We start from the raw sequence: 20,468 nt of genomic DNA, 5'->3' as shown, positions 1-20,468 counted from the left end.
TAGATGGCGCCACCAGACCGTCTACCCTGTGGTCCGACAGCCCCTGAACGATCCTCTCCTGGTGCCGGGCAGGGTAGATGGCGCCACCAGACCGTCTACCCTGTGGTCCGACAGCCCCTGAACGATCCTCTCCTGGTGCCGGGCAGGGTAGATGGCGCCACCAGACCGTCTACCCTGTGGTCCGACAGCCCCTGAACGATCCTCTCCTGGTGCCGGGCAGGGTAGATGGCGCCACCAGACCGTCTACCCTGTGGTCCGACAGCCCCTGAACGATCCTCTCCTGGTGCCGGGCAGGGTAGATGGCGCCACCAGACCGTCTACCCTGTGGTCCGACAGCCCCTGACGGTTCCTCACCCCCACCAAGGCCCTGGCAAGCCGACAGACATGCTGGTAGCCCGGCAGTCTATCAGGGCCTTTCGTCTCCCCCTGAAGATAAAGAGACGTGGAAGAATCGATGAGGACGATGTCACACACATTTAGGGGTAACACATAACATTCTTCTACAAAAGGAAATAGGAGATGTTATTTTATATTGTGTAACTGATATTAATCTGTTAAATGTTTCAGCGTGTCAAGTTAAACTGTAGTTTATTATGTAACTGATGTTAATCTGTTAAATGTTTCCGCGTGTCAAGTTAAACTGTAGTTTATTATGTAACTGATATTAATCTGTTAAATGTTTCCGTTGTGTCAAGTTAAACTGTAGTTTATTATGTAACTGATGTTAATCTGTTAAATGTTTCCGTGTGTCAAGTTAACCTGTAGTTTGTTTTGTTATCCTGTTTAGTGAATGATTACTGTGACTATTAATGGGAGTTTAGGCCATGAAAACGGTGTGTATGCTAATTTAGAAACCATGACCCAATCAGATAAGAGGAAATTGCCTAGGATCAGAGACCAGGGCCCAGAAGATGGTTCGCTAAACAAACGGTGTTTATGTAATTTAGAATCCATGACCCAATCAGATAAGAGGAAATTGCCTAGGATCAGAGACCAGGGCCCAGAAGATGGTTCGCTAAACAAACGGTGTGTATGCTAATTTAGAGACCGGGGCCCAGAGGACATTCCACCGGGGAAAGACGTTGGGGGTCATAGAATGTAAAGGGAGGTGACGTCTACAGGGGAAGAGTATAAGACGTTGGGGGTCATAGAATGTAAAGGGAGGTGACGTCTACAGGGGAAGAGTATAAGACGTTGGGGGTCATAGAATGTAAAGGGAGGTGACGTCTACAGGGGAAGAGTTTAAGACGTTGGGGGTCATAGAATGTAAAGGGAGGTGACGTCTACAGGGGAAGAGTATAAGACGTTGGGGGTCATAGAATGTAAAGGGAGGTGACGTCTACAGGGGAAGAGTTTAAGACGTTGGGGTCATGGAATGTAAAAAACAACAATCGACTAAATGGGGTCAGACATCATATCATTATGACATCATAATAGCCATTGATTCTTGAAGAATATAACTTAGAAATGACTCAAATGATTCAACTGTATTTCCCCCATCAGAAACCAAAACATAAGCTCGTATAACACCACTATTGGTAAATTAACACTGTATAGCCTCAATCTGGTTAAAACTATCATTTTGACCTTTAGACGGCCAGTCCTTGTATTCATAGTGTAGTGAATTCAGAGCGAAATTGAGCTGAACTCAAACCTGAGTCCAGCGACTGTCAAGCCAACACCTTATAACTGTTTTGCCAAGATGTCTGAACTTCTTGATGAGGTTGCTAGGTGTTGGGTTAAGGTTGCTAACAATAGCTTTCTCTATGAATTTAAGAGTGGTAACATTTCTCCAGCCCCAATCTCTCAGCTGTTTACCAAGTCTCTGGGCAGCCATTTTGTTGCTGTTTAAATCCGAGTTGTCCCTTTTAAAAGCCACAATCAAATCAACCAATCTGCAGTTTAAACAATAAAGCGTCATTCCGCCACTTATAAACGTTTATGATGTAACAATGATGTGATGATGTAAAAATATGAAATGAAATGGGATAACTAACTAGACGACAGAATGGGGTTTAAAACACAGTGGCTAATATACAACAAAACGTCTAAAGAGCTTTACTGGTTCGTCTATTTTGTCTAGCAAGCTACGGAGGTGTCTGACTGACTGTTGCTGCCGTCCACTAGATTATACGTCACATCAGCGGCATCGCCTTAAAGTCGCACATCGCCACCTGTCTGATGAAGAGAAACAGATATATCTAGCCTCCAAATACTGAAATAAGATACATATTTTTTATAGAGTGCACTGAAAATATTCAGCTGCAATAAGAATTATATTGATAGTATGAAGAGTGTTATATAAATATATGTAAACATTCATATACATAGTTCATATATTATACAGCGCCAAGCCAAACCGCCTGACTCAAGTCATCTACCTACCCCTGTTAAAACAGGAACTAGCACACAGCCAGCAATAAAACTACCCCCCTAACACTATCCCGTCAGCTTTGTTTGCCTCCCGACCCCAGGAAACAAAGACATTCCATCGCAAGAACACATACACCCAGCCATAGTAAACTGCCCCTCTACCTCACGAACCCCTGACACAAAACATCTCCTAGAATAAACAGTCTTCTCCTCTTCTACTGGTCGGGTGCCCAGAACAGAAGACTGCTGTGCACCAATGGGGGCTTCTACTCTGGCTAGAGCGGGTCCGCCTCCAACCCTACGGGACCATTCAGAAGGCATCACGACAAGACTCTACCTACCTTATTCTATGTATAAAAATGAATGTAACCTTTGTATAAGTTCTCTTTTTCACCTGACTCCTTATCGGGTTATATGAACTAGATCCGTGCACGTAAAACTGCAGGACAAGATATCTTTTAACTCATTAAAACTGCCTTTTGTTACAACTGAAATCCACTCTGTCCAGCGCCCGTGATGTGGTCGCGACTCTCCAGTATTTAACAAGAGGTAACTCCATGGACCATTTATCCAATGTATTGTAAAGCTAGCCAATGTTACAGTTTGAATAGCCTAGCCTGCTACTGTAAATGTATTTTTTTTATGTATTTATTTATTATTTTATTAATAAATGTATTTAAGGCTGAAATTAGATAGTAATATTGTTTAGAGTGCACTGAAAATATTCAGCTGCAATAAGAATTATCTTGATAGTATGAAGAGGTAACTCCATGGACCATTTATCCAATGTATTGTAAAGCTAGCCAATGTTACAGTTTGAATAGCCTAGCCAGCTACTGTAAATGTATTTTTAAAAATGTATTTATGTTTTTTTTTTATTAATAACAAAACAATATATAAAGTACATGAGGGAACACAGGCATGCATAGATTACAGACAATAGACAATCGAGCTAGAGGCGGGGCTGGGGGCGGGGCTAGGGGGTACAATATCACATTACAATTACACAAGGACCTTAAGGGACATGCATATACTTACAATTCTAACAGCTTTTTTGTTAGTAGAGCATTTAACCGTCTTATTAAAATACAGTTCAATTTATTTTTGTAGGGTACGAAAATGTGGTTTTCTGTTTGTAAATTTACATTTGTGTATATGAAATTTGGCCAAAAGAATAATGAAATTAATTACATAAAAATGATTCAGTTTATTTCTATTGTATGTAAAGAATCCAAACAGTACATCTCTCAACAATAATGTAAAATCTTCATAAATGTGTTCAATTATAAATCTACTGATGTCTTGCCACAGTTTTCTTACATGCATACAATGCCAAAAAAGATGCACAACTGTTTCTGGGTGGTCATTACAAAAGGAGCAATTTGAGTTGATGTTTTCCTTAAACTTCTTCATATAGTGGTTGGCAGGATAATATTTGTGAATAATTTTAAAGGAAACTTCCTTAATTTTGTTAACAAGTAGGTATGTGTGTGGCAACATCCAAACTTTTTCCCAACAGATATTAACAATAAATCCATTCCAATAAGGAATGACATAAGGTATGGATACAACATCCTGCTGAAACAAGGATCGTATCGCTCTGTTGTTGAATGGACCAAAGAGAAACAAAATCTTTCCTACTGAAGATGGCGATATTTCTACTGTGACGTATAATCTACATAAGGTATAAATACAACATCCTGCTGAAACGCTACTGTAAATGTCCATTTGTGTTTCATAGTTACATCGTAGATAAAAGCAGGTCATTGGTTGCCTCGATCACAGGGGGTCTGTACTGGACTTCTGATTGGTTCCAAGTTTACGAGTTTGGCAAATTTGACTGAGCAGACAGACAGAGTGTTAAAATGTACTTTTCATGAGAAAATGTGCAAGAATTGAAGGTGACAACAAAAGTTATAGTCATAACAATTTTGTACTGTGATATCTTGCCCACTCCAGTCACCATATGGCGGTCTGCGACTTTAAGGCGATGCTGCTGGTGTGACGTATAATGTAGTGGACGGAACTCTTCTTTCAACAGCAGCAACAGTTAGTCAGACACCTCGGTAGCTTGATAGACAAAATAGACGAACCAATAAAGCTCTGTAGACGCTTTCATGTATATTAGCCACTGTGTTTAAATCAACTTCTGTCGTTTAGTTAGTTATCCCATTTAATTTCATATTTACGGTGTTGTTATTATTCAGCTAGCTCCTTGTTAAGTTAGCATTAGCCTAGCTAGCTAACATCTCTGACCATGAGTTCACTAAGCTGCTCTCCTCCTGTTAAAGAAGAGGAGATCTGCTGGACGGAGAAAGAAGCTCTGGGGCTGAACATTGTCGTGAAAGAGGAGGAGGAAGAGGAGGCTGTTACAATACAAAAACAAGTAGAGATTGAGGCTGTTACCGTGAAAGAAGAGAAAGACGTTTCAGTGAAAGAAGAGGAAGATGTGTTCAGAGTGAAAGAGGAGGAGGATGTTACAGTAAAAGAAGAGGAGGGAGAGAAAGAGGAGGATGGGGAGATGACTGTCACATCGAAAAAGGAGGAGGAAGAAGACGAGGAAACTGGATATCTGGGCCCGGTTTCCCAAAGTCATCTTAAGGCATCCAATGGTTTTAACGATGAACTCAACCGTAAAATGTGTTTGAAAAACCCTTCCCCGATTAACACTAGTAAGTACCGTCTTAAAAACAGAGGCACAAACTCTGCAGTTGTTGAACTGATGTTTGGTGTTAAAGTGACATTGCTACATCCATTTTTGGACTTTTAAATTATTTATTTATAGGCATTGATTCTTGAAGAATATAACACATGCCTCAAGAGCTTAGTTCAACTGTTGTACCACATCAGAAAAATTACAGCTTTGTTATTGTTTAAACTGCATATTGGTTGATTGATGTGTTTTTTTTTTAAATGGGGCAAACTAGGATTTAAACCGCAACAAAATGGCTGCCCAGAGACTTGGTTAACAGCTGAGGGATGGGGAAGGAGAAGTGTTACCACTCTCAAATTCATAGAGAACGATATTGTAGAAACCTTAACCCAACACCTAGCGACCTCGTCAAGAGTTCAGACATCTTGGCGTAACAGTTAAAAGGTGTTGACTTGACAGCCGCTGGACCCAGGTTTGAGTTCAGCTCAGGGCCTCCCCTGAGGACTGGCCATCCATAAGGTCATAATGATAGTTTTAACCAGATTTTGAGGCTATACAGTGTTTGTTCATGAACAATGGCCTTTAACAAGCTTATGTTTTGGTTTCTGATGGGGGAAATACAGTTGAATAATCTACAATGTTATTCAATTCAAAGTGTTTGGTGGATATTTCAACTCTGTAGTTGTGAGGGTGAATATCTGACTGAAAAGGTTTATGCTTCTGCTTTCAGACACAGCTCGTTCTAGCTCCGTTAACGATCTAATTACATCGTCACGTCATTGTGTAATTACACCGTCACGTCATTGTGTAATTACACCGTCACGTCATTGTGTAATTACATCGTCACGTCATTGTGTAATTACATCGTCACGTCATTGTGTAATTACATAGTCACGTCCTTGTTTTAGGGAGGCAGCGTGGTTGTAAATCAAATCAAAGTTTATTTGTCACGTTCACCTTACAGTGAAATGCTTACTTACAGACCCTAACCAACAGTGCAGTTCAAGAAGAAATATTTACCAATTCTTAAGTAAAAAAAAATAGACAAGTAAAGAAATAAATTTAAAAAAACAGTTCAATGACAGTGAAAATAACAGTTGTGAGGGTGGTACTAGTACAGAGTCAATGTGCGGGGGCACCGGCTAGTCATGCTAATTGAGGTAATATGTACATGAATGTATAGTTAAAGTGACTATGCATAGACAATAAACAGAGAGTAGCAGCGCCGTAAAAGAGGGGTTGGGGGAGGGGTGGCGGGTCACAATGCAAATAGTCCGGGTAGCCATTTGATTACCTGTTCAGGAGACTGATGGCATGGGGGTAAAAACTGTTGAGAAGCCTTTGTCCTAGACTTGGCACTCCGGTACCGCTTGCCATGCCTTGGTAGAGAGAACAGTCTGTGGCTGGGGTCTTCAACCATTTTTAGGGTCTTCCTCTGACACCGCCTGCTGTAGAGGTCGTGGATGGCAGGCAGCTTAGCCCCAGTGATGTACTGGGGCGTACGCACTACCCTCTGCAGTCGGAGGCCGAGCAGTTGCCATACCAGGCAGTGATGCAACCAGTCAGGATGCTCTCGATGGTGCAGCTGTAGAACCTTTTGAGGATCTGAGGACCCATGCCAAATATTATCAGTCTCCTGAGGGGAATAGGTTTTGTTGTGCCCTCCTCGCGACTGTCTTGATGTGTTTTGACCATGTTAGTTTGTTGGTGATGTGGACACCAAGGAACTTGAAGCTCTCAACCTGCTCCACTAGAGCCCCGTCGATGACAATGGGGGCGTCCTCGGTACTCCTTTTCATGTAGTCCACAATCTCCTTTGTCTTGATTACACTGAGGGATATGTTGTTATTCTGGCACAAACTTAATGATTGTGTTCGAGTCGTGCCTGGCCATGCAGTCGTGGGTGAATAGGGAGTACAGGAGAGGGCTGAGTACGCACCCCTGAGGGACTCCAGTGTTGAGGATCAACGTGGCAGATGTGTTGCTACCTACCCTCACCACATGGGAGTGGCCCGTCAGGAAGTCCAGGATCCAGTTGCAGAGGGAGGTGTTTAGTCCCAGGATCCTAAGCTTAGTGATGAGCTTTGAGGGCACAATGGTGTTGAATGCTGAGCTGTAGTCAATGAATAGCATTCTCACATAGGTGTTCCTTTTGTCCAGGTGGGAAAGGGCAGTGTGGAGTGCAATAGAGAATGCATCATCGTGGATCTGTTGGGGTGGTATGCAAATTGGTGTTGGTCTAGGGTTTCTGGGATAATGGTGTTGATGTGAGCCATTACCAGCCTTTCAAAACACTTCATGGCTACGGACGTGAGTGCTACGGGTCTGTAGTCATTTAGGCAGGTTACCTTAGTGCTCTTGGGCACAGGAACTATGGTGGTCTGCTTGAAGCATGTTGGTATTACAGACTCAAGACTGAAAATGTCAGTGAAGACACTTGCCAGTTGATCAGCACATGCCCAGAGCACACATCCTGGTAAACCGTCTGGCCCAACTGTCTTGTGAATGTCGACCTGTTTAAAGGTCTTACTCACATTGTCTGCGGAGAGCGTGAAGACACAGTCGTCCGGAACAGCTGATGCTCTCATGTATGTCTCAGTGTTGCTTGCCTCGAAGCGAGCATGAAAGTGATTTTAGCTCATCTGGTAGGCTCATGTCACTGGGCAGCTCGCAGCTGTGCTTCCCTTTGTAGTCTGTAATAGTTCGCAGGCCCTGCCACGGTGCAGTACGATTCAATCTTAGTACTGTATTCCATGTCGTCAATCAGCCACGATTCGGTGAAACAGAAGATATGACCGTTTTTGATGTCCCGTTGGGAGGATATTTGTGATCGTAGTCAGAAGATATTACAGTTTTTGATGTCCCGTTGGGAGGATATTCGTGATCGTAGTCAGAAGATATTACAGTTTTTGATGTCCCGTTGGGAGGATATTCGTGATCGTAGTCAGAAGATATTACAGTTTTTGATGTCCCGTTGGGAGGATATTTGTGATCGTAGTCAGAAGATATTACAGTTTTTGATGTCCCGTTGGGAGGATATTCGTGATCGTAGTCTAATTTATTGTCCCGTTGGCCAGATGTGGCGGATCCTTCCTCCTGCGTCTCTCTTTCTCTTGACGGGATGTTGTCCGGTGTCTGAAGTACATCCTGTGCTTCCTGCTCGTTGAAAAATAAAATCTGAGGTGAGCGATCGCTGATCCTGATATCCACAAGCTCTTTTTCTGCCGTACGGAACATTATGTACAAAATAAGTTACAAATAATGCGAAAAAAAAACACATAATAGCACAATTGGTTAGGCACCCCTGTAAAACGGCTGCCATTTTCTTCTTGACCCAAGTGAATAAGACGTCTGACGACCAAGTGAGGAATCTTGTAGTAGTGACAGATGGTCAGTGTGCTCACCACCACTACGTTGGTAAGACTTTAACTAGAGGGGAAGACGGTTGTTTAATGTGAGGCTTGGAGATGTTTTGTAGTGTCCATCCGGTATAAGATGCTCAAGGCATGTCTCTATCCAGACGCCATCACTGAGGGTCGTTTAATGTGAGCTGGTCAGAGACACAATCGCTCTCTCTCTCCCCCAATTAGTGCGCATTCATTGTTTCCTCATTTCAGTGTGTGAATTGTTTGCCTTTCGATTGTTAGATGTCTCACTGTTTGACAACCATTGCTGTAGCTCTTTCACCACATCTTAAACCGACACATTTTATGGGGGGGGTTGTATTATGCTAATTCGTTTTCAGGGGGGGGTGCAGACATCAACTCTAGGGGTTAACCTGTCTCCTCCCCTCATCTACACTGATTGGAGTGGATTTAACAAGTGACATCAATAAGGATCATATCTTTAACCTGGATTCACCTGGTCAGTCTGTCATGGAAGGAGCAGGTGTTCTTAATGTTTTGTTCACTAAGTGTATATAGTCTTCTGCCCCTGTAAGTTCACATGTGGAACTGAATCATCCACTATACTACTGTGGAAACAATAATACAAAACATGTATATTCTTTTTAAGATAATTGTCAAGTAAGTTTCTAAAAGCATTTAAACTTCATTAGAATCATCATTTCATTACAGACGACATGGGCCTTTTAGCTAAAAGAATTCTGCTGTTGTGGGCCTTTCTTTAACCATCTGTCTGACTTTGTCGTTCATCCAGGAGAGAGACGTGACTCTTGTGGATCCTCTGGGGAGCCTCAACAACATCATGAAGCTGACGAGGCAGAGAAGAGTCTCTCCACATCAGAACACCTCAAAAAACACCAGCGGAGACCCACAGGGAAGAAACCTCACCACTGCTCTGACTTTAGAAAGAGTTACTCAAGATCATATTCACTAAAAGTACACCAGAGAATTCACACAGGAGAGAGAACATATCGCTGTAATCAATGTGGAAAGAGGTTTGCTCACTTAAAAACACTGGTAGTACACCTGAGAATACACACTGGGGAGAAATGTCACAGCTGCTCTGATTGTGGGAAGAGATGCACCTCTTTAGTTGCCCTTAAAATACACCAGAGAATCCATACAGGAGAGAAACCTTATAGCTGCTCTGACTGTGGGAGGAGATTTCTTTTGTCAGCCCATTTAAAAGCGCACCAGAGAATACATACAGGAGAGAAACCTTATAGCTGTGACCAATGTGGGAAGACTTTTACTCAGTCAAACAACCTGATATCACACCAGAGAACGCACACAGGAGAGAAGCCTTACCACTGCTCTGACTGTGGTAAGAGTTTCTCCAGAACAGATACACTAAAAGTACACCAGAGAATCCATACAGGAGAGAAACCTTATTGCTGCTCTGACTGTGGGAGGAGATTTCTTTGGTCAGGACATTTAAAATCACACCAGAGAAGACACACGGGAGAGAAACCTTATAGCTGTGATCAATGTGGGAAGACTTTTACTCAGTCAAGCAACCTGATAGCACACCGGAGAACACACACAAGAGAGAAATATCACAGCTGCTCTGATTGTGGGAAGAGATGTACCTCTTTAGTAACACTTAAAATACATGAGAGAATCCATACAGGTGCGAAATGTTATAGCTGTGACCAATGTGGGAAGACTTTTACTCAGTCAAACAACCTGATATCACACCAGAGAACACATACAGGGGAGAAGCCTTACCACTGCTCTGACTGCGGTAAGAGTTTCTCCAGATCAGATTCTCTAAAAAGACACCAGAGAACACACACAGGCGAGAAATCTCATAGCTGTGAACAATGTGACAAGAGATACTCTGATAAAAGATCTCTGATTAAACATCAGAAAGTACATACATGAAGGATTTGTTTTATGATATCAATGAAATGATGTCACAATATAGAATGTTTCAACATTGTAGTAGGAGAATTCTAATGATGTCACAATGTACAATGTTTTAACATTGTAGTAGGAGTATTCTAATGATGTCACAATGTAGAATGTTTTAACATTGTAATAGGAGTATTCTAATGATGCCATAATGTAGATATGACATATATGATATCAATGTAATAATAATGAGTATTTTAATGATCTATTTATTTTCAGTGTAACATGGATATTATATAGCCTGATAGCCTCATCAGGGGAAAAATTCAGGTTCTGAATTGAAAGATTACTATCTAACAAAAAAAGTGTTGCGTTTCCACTTACCGCATTGGTGACCTACTTGAATTAAAATGCAACACATCAAAATGTAGCTGTTTGTTCCTAATTGTTGTTTAACCGGTGATGTACATATTATTCCCAGATTCCTTGTGGTTTTTGATCTGTTAGTTTTAACAGGACGTGCAACCTCACCCCCTTTGCGCAATTTATTTCCAAGTGATATCGATTTGAGTGATGACAAATAAGTGTTGCATTTCCCTTAGTTTTGGGACCCCTACATTTAAATGCATCACTCCAACATGTAGCTGACTCTTCTGCTAGTTGTCGTTATTCCACTACTGAAGAAGCATGACTCAAATCACCTCATATTTCAAACATTCAGCCTGACAAAAGATACATGTTTTATTATTCCATGCCTCACTATTAAGTGAATTGTTGCTAACACCTATTAACAAAGGGGTGTATATTTGGTTTTGATGTTGAATATTTCATAACATTTTCAATTCATGTAACATTTGCAACCAACTTACAATTTGTATAAATGTTTATGAAACAATGTAATAAAACTAGATTATATTTCTGGTTGGGTATTACATATATTATATTCTTACTATTTTTATTAATGTAATTTCCTTAGAATGATCATTAGTCTTTTCAGTTTTTATTGCTTTTCTTTAGTATTTATCCTTATGGTTGTTGTGTAGTAAATATTACAGTTATTGTTATTCTTTAGTTTTTTATCCTCATATTAGTTTTTATTTTCATTGTTTTCCATTAGTTATTTCTTGTGAAGCCATGTCTGAAATGTTCTGTATAAATAAAGCTTGATTTGATTTGAACATATTGCAAAACAGATTAACTCAATGACCGACCAATCAAAACAGATTAACTCAATGACCGACCAATCAAAACAAATTAACTCAATGGCTGACCAATCAAAACAAATTAACAAATATGCGTAAGAGCTACACATATCTTGGTCTATCTTAGTATGAAAAACTATCAATTCAGTATAAGGCAGCAGGTAGCCTAGTGGTTAGAGCGTTGGGCCAGTAACCAGCAGGTAGCCTAGTGGTTAGAGCGGTAGGCCAGTAACCGAACGGTTGGATCGAGCAGGTAGCCTAGTGGTTAGAGCGTTGGGCCAGTAACCGAACGGTTGGATCGAGCAGGTAGCCTAGTGGTTAGAGCGCTGGGCCTGTAACCGAACGGTTGGATCGAGCAGGTAGCCTAGTGGTTAGAGCTCTGGGCCAGTAACCGAACGGTTGGATCGAGCAGGTAGCCTAGTGGTTAGAGTGTTGGGCCAGTAACCGAACAGTTGGATCGAGCAGGTAGCCTAGTGGTTAGAGCGCTGGGCCAGTAACCAGCAGGTAGCCTAGTGGTTAGAGCGCTGGGCCAGTAACCAGCAGGTAGCCTAGTGGTTAGAGCGCTGGGCCAGTAACCAGCAGGTAGCCTAGTGGTTAGAGCGCTGGGCCAGTAACCAGCAGGTAGCCTAGTGGTTAGAGCGCTGGGCCAGTAACCGAACGGTTGGATCGAATCCCAGAGCTGACAAGATAAAAATCTGTTCCCAGGTTCCCAGGCCGACGTTGTAAATAAGAATTTCTTCTCAACTGCAATGCTAAATGTTAAATAAAGGTTAAATTATTGTGTAAAAATAGTACATGGTATGTTTATCACTTTTCAACCAATCCAGTACATTCCCATCGACTGGATGAGTCACCATTTAGTTTGGAAATGATCCAACCATTATGTAGGTTGGTGGAAATGATCCAACCATTATGTAGGTTGGTGGAAATGATCCAACCATTATGTAGGTTGGTGGAAATGATCCAACCATTATGTAGGTTGGTGGGAATGATCCGACCATTATGTAGGTTGGTGGAAATGATCCAACCATTATGTAGGTTGGTGGAAATGATCCAACCATTATGTAGGTTGGTGGGAATGATCCAACCATTATGTAGGTTGGTGGAAATGATCCAACCATTATGTAGGTTGGTGGAAATGATCCAACCATTATGTAGGTTGGTGGAAATGATCCAACCATTATGTAGGTTGGTGGAAATGATCCAACCATTATGTAGGTTGGAGGAAATGATCCAACCATTATGTAGGTTGGTGGAAATGATGCAACCATTATGTAGGTTGGTGGAAATGATCCAACCATTATGTAGGTTGGTGGAAATGATCCAACCATTATGTAGGTTGGTGGAAATGATCCAACCATTATGTAGATTGGTGGAAATGATCCAACCATTATGTAGGTTGGTGGAAATGATCCAACCATTATGTAGGTTGATGGAAATGATCCAACCATTATGTAGGTTGGTAGAAATGATCCAACCATTATGTAGGTTGGTGGAAATGATCCAACCATTATGTAGGTTGGTGGAAATGATCCAACCATTATGTAGGTTGGTGGAAATGATCCAACCATTATGTAGGTTGGTGGAAATCCCCATCGACTGAGGATGAGGGGTCTCCATTTTGCAGTGTAATAATGATGTTGAATAATAATTAACTACAATCATCAATCTGACTCCATTACCATGTGAATGCTATAGGGCCCGTAATAGAATCCAGTGGGTATAGCCAAGGTTGTGAGCCTATCGTCACCACTCAGAATACTATAAGATGCAAGTGTCTAGGTTTACCATTATGCAACTATTATTAAGGCTGAGGAACAAGGAGCTAATATTGATGTCTTAGCATTAAATGATTGAGTTAGCCTTAGCTCAGAGATGCACCGTTAGAGAATACGTTCTAATATCTTAACATTGATGTCTTAGCATTAAATGATTGAGTTAACCTTAGCTCAGAAATGCACCGTTAGAGACTGAGCATTTATGCTATGTCCAGTGCGTTTGGAAAGTATTCAGACCTCTTGAAATATCATAAATATAATATATATATATATATATATATATATATACATAAATATAATAAATATAATATATATATATATATATACATAAATATAATTTTTTCACATATTATTATGTTACTATTCTAAATGGGTCTTATTAATCAACTAATTATTCTAAAATGGATTTTTAAAAGTATTAATAATCCTCATCAATCTACACAAAATACACCGTAATGACATCACAATACACCATAATGACATCACAATACCCCATAATGACATCACAATACCCCATAATGACAAAGCAAAAAACTGATTTTTTGTATATTTTTTTGCTCATTTATAAAAAATAAATGAAATATGACATTTACATAAGTATTCAGACCCTTTACTCGGTACTTTGTTGAAGCACCTTTGGCAGAGATTACAGCCTCGAGTCTTCTTTGGTATGACACTACAAGGTTGGCACATCTGTATTTGGGGAGTTTCTCCCATTCTACTGTGCAGATCCTCTCAACCTCTGTCAGGTTGGATGGGGAGTGTCACTGCACAGCTATTTGTTTGGCAAACTCCAAGTGAGGCTTTCATGTGCCTTTTAGTGAGGAGTGGCTTCCATCTGACAGTTAGAAGCAGCCTCTTCCCGTCTGCAGTCGCATAGGTTGGGAATGAGACAGAGTGAGTCACAGCCTAGAGAAACCATGAACCTGGTGGGTCAACAAACGCTGTGAGCAAACCTCAAGTTCTATTTCTAGATCCTCTCTCCCCACCAGCCTTATACCCTCTGTCCCTGTCCCTCGCTCCTCTCTCTCTCCCACCAGCCTTATACCCTCTGGCACTGTCCCTCGCTCCTCTCTCTCCCTCCAGCCTTATACCCTTTGTCCCTGTCCCTCGCTCCTCTCTCTCCCTCCAGCCTTATACCCTCTGTCCCTGTCCCTCGCTCCACTCTCTCCATCCAGCCTTATACCCTCTGTCCCTGTCCCTCGCACCTCTCTCTCCCTCCAGCCTTATACCCTCTGTCCCTGTCCCTCGCTCCTCTCTCTCCCTCCAGCCTTATACCCTCTGTCCCTGTCCCTCACTCCTCTCTCTCCCTCCAGCCTTATACCCTCTGTCCCTGTCCCTCGCTCCTCTCTCTCCCAACAGCCTTATACCCTCTGTCCCTGTCCCTCACTCCTCTCTCTCCCACCAGCCTTATACCCTCTGTCCCTGTCCCTCGCTCCTCTCTCTCCCTCCAGCCTTATACCCTCTGTCCCTGTCCCTCGCTCCTCTCTCTCTCCCTCCAGCCTTATACCCTCTGTCCCTGTCCCTCGCTCCTCTCTCTCCCTCCAGCCTTATACCCTCTGTCCCTGTCCCTCACTCCTCTCTCTCCCTCCAGCCTTATACCCTCTGTCCCTGTCCCTCGCTCCTCTCTCTCCCTCCAGCCTTATACCCTCTGTCCCTGTCCCTCACTCCTCTCTCTCCCTCCAGCCTTATACCCTCTGTCCCTGTCCCTCGCTCCTCTCTCTCTCACCAGCCTTATACCCTCTGTCCCTGTCCCTCGCTCCTCTCTCTCCCTCCAGCCTTATACCCTCTGTCCCTGTCCCTCGCTCCTCTCTCTCTCCCTCCAGCCTTATACCCTCTGTCCCTGTCCCTCGCTCCTCTCTCTCCCTCCAGCCTTATACCCTCTGTCCCTGTCCCTCGCTCCTCTCTCTCTCCCTCCAGCCTTATACCCTCTGTCCCTGTCCCTGTCCCTCGCTCCTCTCTCTCCCACCAGCCTTATACCCTCTGTCCCTGTCCCTCGCTCCTCTCTCTCCCTCCAGCCTTATACCCTCTGTCCCTGTCCCTCACTCCTCTCTCTCCCTCCAGCCTTATACCCTCTGTCCCTGTCCCTCGCTCCTCTCTCTCCCTCCAGCCTTATACCCTCTGTCCCTGTCCCTCACTCCTCTCTCTCTCCCTCCAGCCTTATACCCTCTGTCCCTGTCCCTCGCTCCTCTCTCTCCCTCCAGCCTTATACCCTCTGTCCCTGTCCCTCGCTCCTCTCTCTCCCTCCAGCCTTATACCCTCTGTCCCTGTCCCTCGCTCCTCTCTCTCCCTCCAGCCTTATACCCTCTGTCCCTGTCCCTCGCTCCTCTCTCTCCCCTCCAGCCTTATACCCTCTGTCCCTGTCCCTCGCTCCTCTCTCTCTCCCTCCAGCCTTATACCCTCTGTCCCTGTCCCTCGCTCCTCTCTCTCCCTCCAGCCTTATACCCTCTGTCCCTGTCCCTCGCTCCTCTCTCTCCCTCCAGCCTTATACCCTCTGTCCCTGTCCCTCGCTCCTCTCTCTCCCTCCAGCCTTATACCCTCTGTCCCTGTCCCTCTCTCCCTCCAGCCTTATACCCTCTGTCCCTGTCCCTCGCTCCTCTCTCTCCCTCCAGCCTTATACCCTCTGTCCCTGTCCCTCGCTCCTCTCTCTCCCTCCAGCCTTATACCCTCTGTCCCTGTCCCTCGCTCCTCTCTCTCCCCTCCAGCCTTATACCCTCTGTCCCTGTCCCTCACTCCTCTCTCCCTCCAGCCTTATACCCTCTGTCCCTGTCCCTCGCTCCTCTCTCTCTCCCTCCAGCCTTATACCCTCTGTCCCTGTCCCTCGCTCCTCTCTCTCTCCCTCCAGCCTTATACCCTCTGTCCCTGTCCCTCGCTCCTCTCTCTCTCCCTCCAGCCTTATACCCTCTGTCCCTGTCCCTCGCTCCTCTCTCTCCCTCCAGCCTTATACCCTCTGTCCCTGTCCCTCACTCCTCTCTCTCCCTCCAGCCTTATACCCTCTGTCCCTGTCCCTCGCTCCCTCCAGCCTTATACCCTCTGTCCCTGTCCCTCACTCCTCTCTCTCCCTCCAGCCTTATACCCTCTGTCCCTGTCCCTCTCTCCCTCCAGCCTTATACCCTCTGTCCCTGTCCCTCGCTCCTCTCTCTCTCCCTCCAGCCTTATACCCTCTGTCCCTGTCCCTCACTCCTCTCTCGCTCCCTCCAGCCTTATACCCTCTGTCCCTGTCCCTCGCTCCTCTCTCTCTCCCTCCAGCCTTATACCCTCTGTCCCTGTCCCTCACTCCTCTCTCGCTCCCTCCAGCCTTATACCCTCTGTCCCTGTCCCTCGCTCCTCTCTCTCCCTCCAGCCTTATACCCTCTGTCCCTGTCCCTCGCTCCTCTCTCTCTCCCTCCAGCCTTATACCCTCTGTCCCTGTCCCTCGCTCCTCTCTCTCTCCCTCCAGCCTTATACCCTCTGTCCCTGTCCCTCGCTCCTCTCTCTCCCTCCAGCCTTATACCCTCTGTCCCTGTCCCTCACTCCTCTCTCCCTCCAGCCTTATACCCTCTGTCCCTGTCCCTCGCTCCCTCCAGCCTTATACCCTCTGTCCCTGTCCCTCACTCCTCTCTCTCCCTCCAGCCTTATACCCTCTGTCCCTGTCCCTCACTCCTCTCTCGCTCCCTCCAGCCTTATACCCTCTGTCCCTGTCCCTCGCTCCTCTCTCTCCCTCCAGCCTTATACCCTCTGTCCCTGTCCCTCGCTCCTCTCTCTCCCTCCAGCCTTATACCCTCTGTCCCTGTCCCTCGCTCCTCTCTCTCCCTCCAGCCTTATACCCTCTGTCCCTGTCCCTCACTCCTCTCTCTCCCTCCAGCCTTATACCCTCTGTCCCTGTCCCTCGCTCCTCTCTCTCTCACCAGCCTTATACCCTCTGTCCCTGTCCCTCGCTCCTCTCTCTCCCTCCAGCCTTATACCCTCTGTCCCTGTCCCTCGCTCCTCTCTCTCTCCCTCCAGCCTTATACCCTCTGTCCCTGTCCCTCGCTCCCTCCAGCCTTATACCCTCTGTCCCTGTCCCTCACTCCTCTCTCTCCCTCCAGCCTTATACCCTCTGTCCCTGTCCCTCGCTCCTCTCTCTCTCCCTCCAGCCTTATACCCTCTGTCCCTGTCCCTCGCTCCTCTCTCTCCCACCAGCCTTATACCCTCTGTCCCTGTCCCTCGCTCCTCTCTCTCTCCCACCAGCCTTATACCCTCTGGCACTGTCCCTCGCTCCTCTCTCTCCCTCCAGCCTTATACCCTTTGTCCCTGTCCCTCGCTCCTCTCTCTCCCTCCAGCCTTATACCCTCTGTCCCTGTCCCTCGCTCCACTCTCTCTCCATCCAGCCTTATACCCTCTGTCCCTGTCCCTCGCACCTCTCTCTCCCTCCAGCCTTATACCCTCTGTCCCTGTCCCTCGCTCCTCTCTCTCCCTCCAGCCTTATACCCTCTGTCCCTGTCCCTCACTCCTCTCTCTCCCTCCAGCCTTATACCCTCTGTCCCTGTCCCTCGCTCCTCTCTCTCCCAACAGCCTTATACCCTCTGTCCCTGTCCCTCACTCCTCTCTCTCCCACCAGCCTTATACCCTCTGTCCCTGTCCCTCGCTCCTCTCTCTCCCTCCAGCCTTATACCCTCTGTCCCTGTCCCTCGCTCCTCTCTCTCTCCCTCCAGCCTTATACCCTCTGTCCCTGTCCCTCGCTCCTCTCTCTCCCTCCAGCCTTATACCCTCTGTCCCTGTCCCTCACTCCTCTCTCTCCCTCCAGCCTTATACCCTCTGTCCCTGTCCCTCGCTCCTCTCTCTCCCTCCAGCCTTATACCCTCTGTCCCTGTCCCTCACTCCTCTCTCTCCCTCCAGCCTTATACCCTCTGTCCCTGTCCCTCGCTCCTCTCTCTCTCACCAGCCTTATACCCTCTGTCCCTGTCCTCGCTCCTCTCTCTCCCTCCAGCCTTATACCCTCTGTCCCTGTCCCTCGCTCCTCTCTCTCTCCCTCCAGCCTTATACCCTCTGTCCCTGTCCCTCGCTCCTCTCTCTCCCTCCAGCCTTATACCCTCTGTCCCTGTCCCTCGCTCCTCTCTCTCTCCCTCCAGCCTTATACCCTCTGTCCCTGTCCCTGTCCCTCGCTCCTCTCTCTCCCACCAGCCTTATACCCTCTGTCCCTGTCCCTCGCTCCTCTCTCTCCCTCCAGCCTTATACCCTCTGTCCCTGTCCCTCACTCCTCTCTCTCCCTCCAGCCTTATACCCTCTGTCCCTGTCCCTCGCTCCTCTCTCTCCCTCCAGCCTTATACCCTCTGTCCCTGTCCCTCACTCCTCTCTCTCTCCCTCCAGCCTTATACCCTCTGTCCCTGTCCCTCGCTCCTCTCTCTCCCTCCAGCCTTATACCCTCTGTCCCTGTCCCTCGCTCCTCTCTCTCCCTCCAGCCTTATACCCTCTGTCCCTGTCCCTCGCTCCTCTCTCTCCCTCCAGCCTTATACCCTCTGTCCCTGTCCCTCGCTCCTCTCTCTCTCCCTCCAGCCTTATACCCTCTGTCCCTGTCCCTCGCTCCTCTCTCTCTCCCTCCAGCCTTATACCCTCTGTCCCTGTCCCTCGCTCCTCTCTCTCCCTCCAGCCTTATACCCTCTGTCCCTGTCCCTCGCTCCTCTCTCTCCCTCCAGCCTTATACCCTCTGTCCCTGTCCCTCGCTCCTCTCTCTCCCTCCAGCCTTATACCCTCTGTCCCTGTCCCTCTCTCCCTCCAGCCTTATACCCTCTGTCCCTGTCCCTCGCTCCTCTCTCTCCCTCCAGCCTTATACCCTCTGTCCCTGTCCCTCGCTCCTCTCTCTCCCTCCAGCCTTATACCCTCTGTCCCTGTCCCTCGCTCCTCTCTCTCTCCCTCCAGCCTTATACCCTCTGTCCCTGTCCCTCACTCCTCTCTCTCCCTCCAGCCTTATACCCTCTGTCCCTGTCCCTCGCTCCTCTCTCTCTCCCTCCAGCCTTATACCCTCTGTCCCTGTCCCTCGCTCCTCTCTCTCTCCCTCCAGCCTTATACCCTCTGTCCCTGTCCCTCGCTCCTCTCTCTCTCCCTCCAGCCTTATACCCTCTGTCCCTGTCCCTCGCTCCTCTCTCTCCCTCCAGCCTTATACCCTCTGTCCCTGTCCCTCACTCCTCTCTCTCCCTCCAGCCTTATACCCTCTGTCCCTGTCCCTCGCTCCCTCCAGCCTTATACCCTCTGTCCCTGTCCCTCACTCCTCTCTCTCCCTCCAGCCTTATACCCTCTGTCCCTGTCCCTCTCTCCCTCCAGCCTTATACCCTCTGTCCCTGTCCCTCGCTCCTCTCTCTCTCCTCCAGCCTTATACCCTCTGTCCCTGTCCCTCACTCCTCTCTCGCTCCCTCCAGCCTTATACCCTCTGTCCCTGTCCCTCGCTCCTCTCTCTCTCCCTCCAGCCTTATACCCTCTGTCCCTGTCCCTCACTCCTCTCTCGCTCCCTCCAGCCTTATACCCTCTGTCCCTGTCCCTCGCTCCTCTCTCTCCCTCCAGCCTTATACCCTCTGTCCCTGTCCCTCGCTCCTCTCTCTCTCCCTCCAGCCTTATACCCTCTGTCCCTGTCCCTCGCTCCTCTCTCTCTCCCTCCAGCCTTATACCCTCTGTCCCTGTCCCTCGCTCCTCTCTCTCCCTCCAGCCTTATACCCTCTGTCCCTGTCCCTCACTCCTCTCTCTCCCTCCAGCCTTATACCCTCTGTCCCTGTCCCTCGCTCCCTCCAGCCTTATACCCTCTGTCCCTGTCCCTCACTCCTCTCTCTCCCTCCAGCCTTATACCCTCTGTCCCTGTCCCTCACTCCTCTCTCTCTCCCTCCAGCCTTATACCCTCTGTCCCTGTCCCTCGCTCCTCTCTCTCCCTCCAGCCTTATACCCTCTGTCCCTGTCCCTCGCTCCTCTCTCTCCCTCCAGCCTTATACCCTCTGTCCCTGTCCCTCGCTCCTCTCTCTCCCTCCAGCCTTATACCCTCTGTCCCTGTCCCTCACTCCTCTCTCTCCCTCCAGCCTTATACCCTCTGTCCCTGTCCCTCGCTCCTCTCTCTCTCACCAGCCTTATACCCTCTGTCCCTGTCCCTCGCTCCTCTCTCTCCCTCCAGCCTTATACCCTCTGTCCCTGTCCCTCGCTCCTCTCTCTCTCCCTCCAGCCTTATACCCTCTGTCCCTGTCCCTCGCTCCCTCCAGCCTTATAC

At 46.9% G+C, this 20,468-nt stretch overlaps 1 protein-coding gene across 1 annotated transcript; it reads left to right on the top strand.

The window, feature by feature from the left end:
* The first annotated feature begins 4,848 nt into the window (after positions 1-4,848).
* On the top strand, positions 4,849-10,801 carry LOC124017467 (zinc finger protein 501-like). The gene is made up of 2 exons (XM_046332671.1): positions 4,849-5,045; positions 9,185-10,801. The coding sequence occupies exons 1-2, from the start codon at positions 4,895-4,897 to the stop codon at positions 10,312-10,314; spliced, it is 1,281 nt and encodes a 426-aa protein (XP_046188627.1). The 5' UTR covers positions 4,849-4,894; the 3' UTR covers positions 10,315-10,801.
* Positions 10,802-20,468: the final 9,667 nt, after the last annotated feature.

The sequence above is a fragment of the Oncorhynchus gorbuscha genome, unplaced genomic scaffold (genome assembly GCF_021184085.1).
Source record: "Oncorhynchus gorbuscha isolate QuinsamMale2020 ecotype Even-year unplaced genomic scaffold, OgorEven_v1.0 Un_scaffold_2166, whole genome shotgun sequence".
Classification (NCBI taxonomy): Eukaryota; Metazoa; Chordata; class Actinopteri; order Salmoniformes; family Salmonidae; genus Oncorhynchus; species Oncorhynchus gorbuscha.
This window is presented reverse-complemented; position numbering and strand designations above follow the sequence as displayed.

What these genes read in the sequence shown, in the direction of transcription:
- LOC124017467 (XM_046332671.1), top strand. Translation starts at nt 4,895, where the DNA reads ATGACTGTCACATCGAAAAAGGAGGAGGAAGAAGACGAGGAAACTGGA. An exon ending in CCCTTCCCCGATTAACACTA is followed by an intron (nt 5,046 to 9,184) that starts GTAAGTACCGTC and finishes TCGTTCATCCAG; the next exon opens with GAGAGAGACGTGACTCTTGT.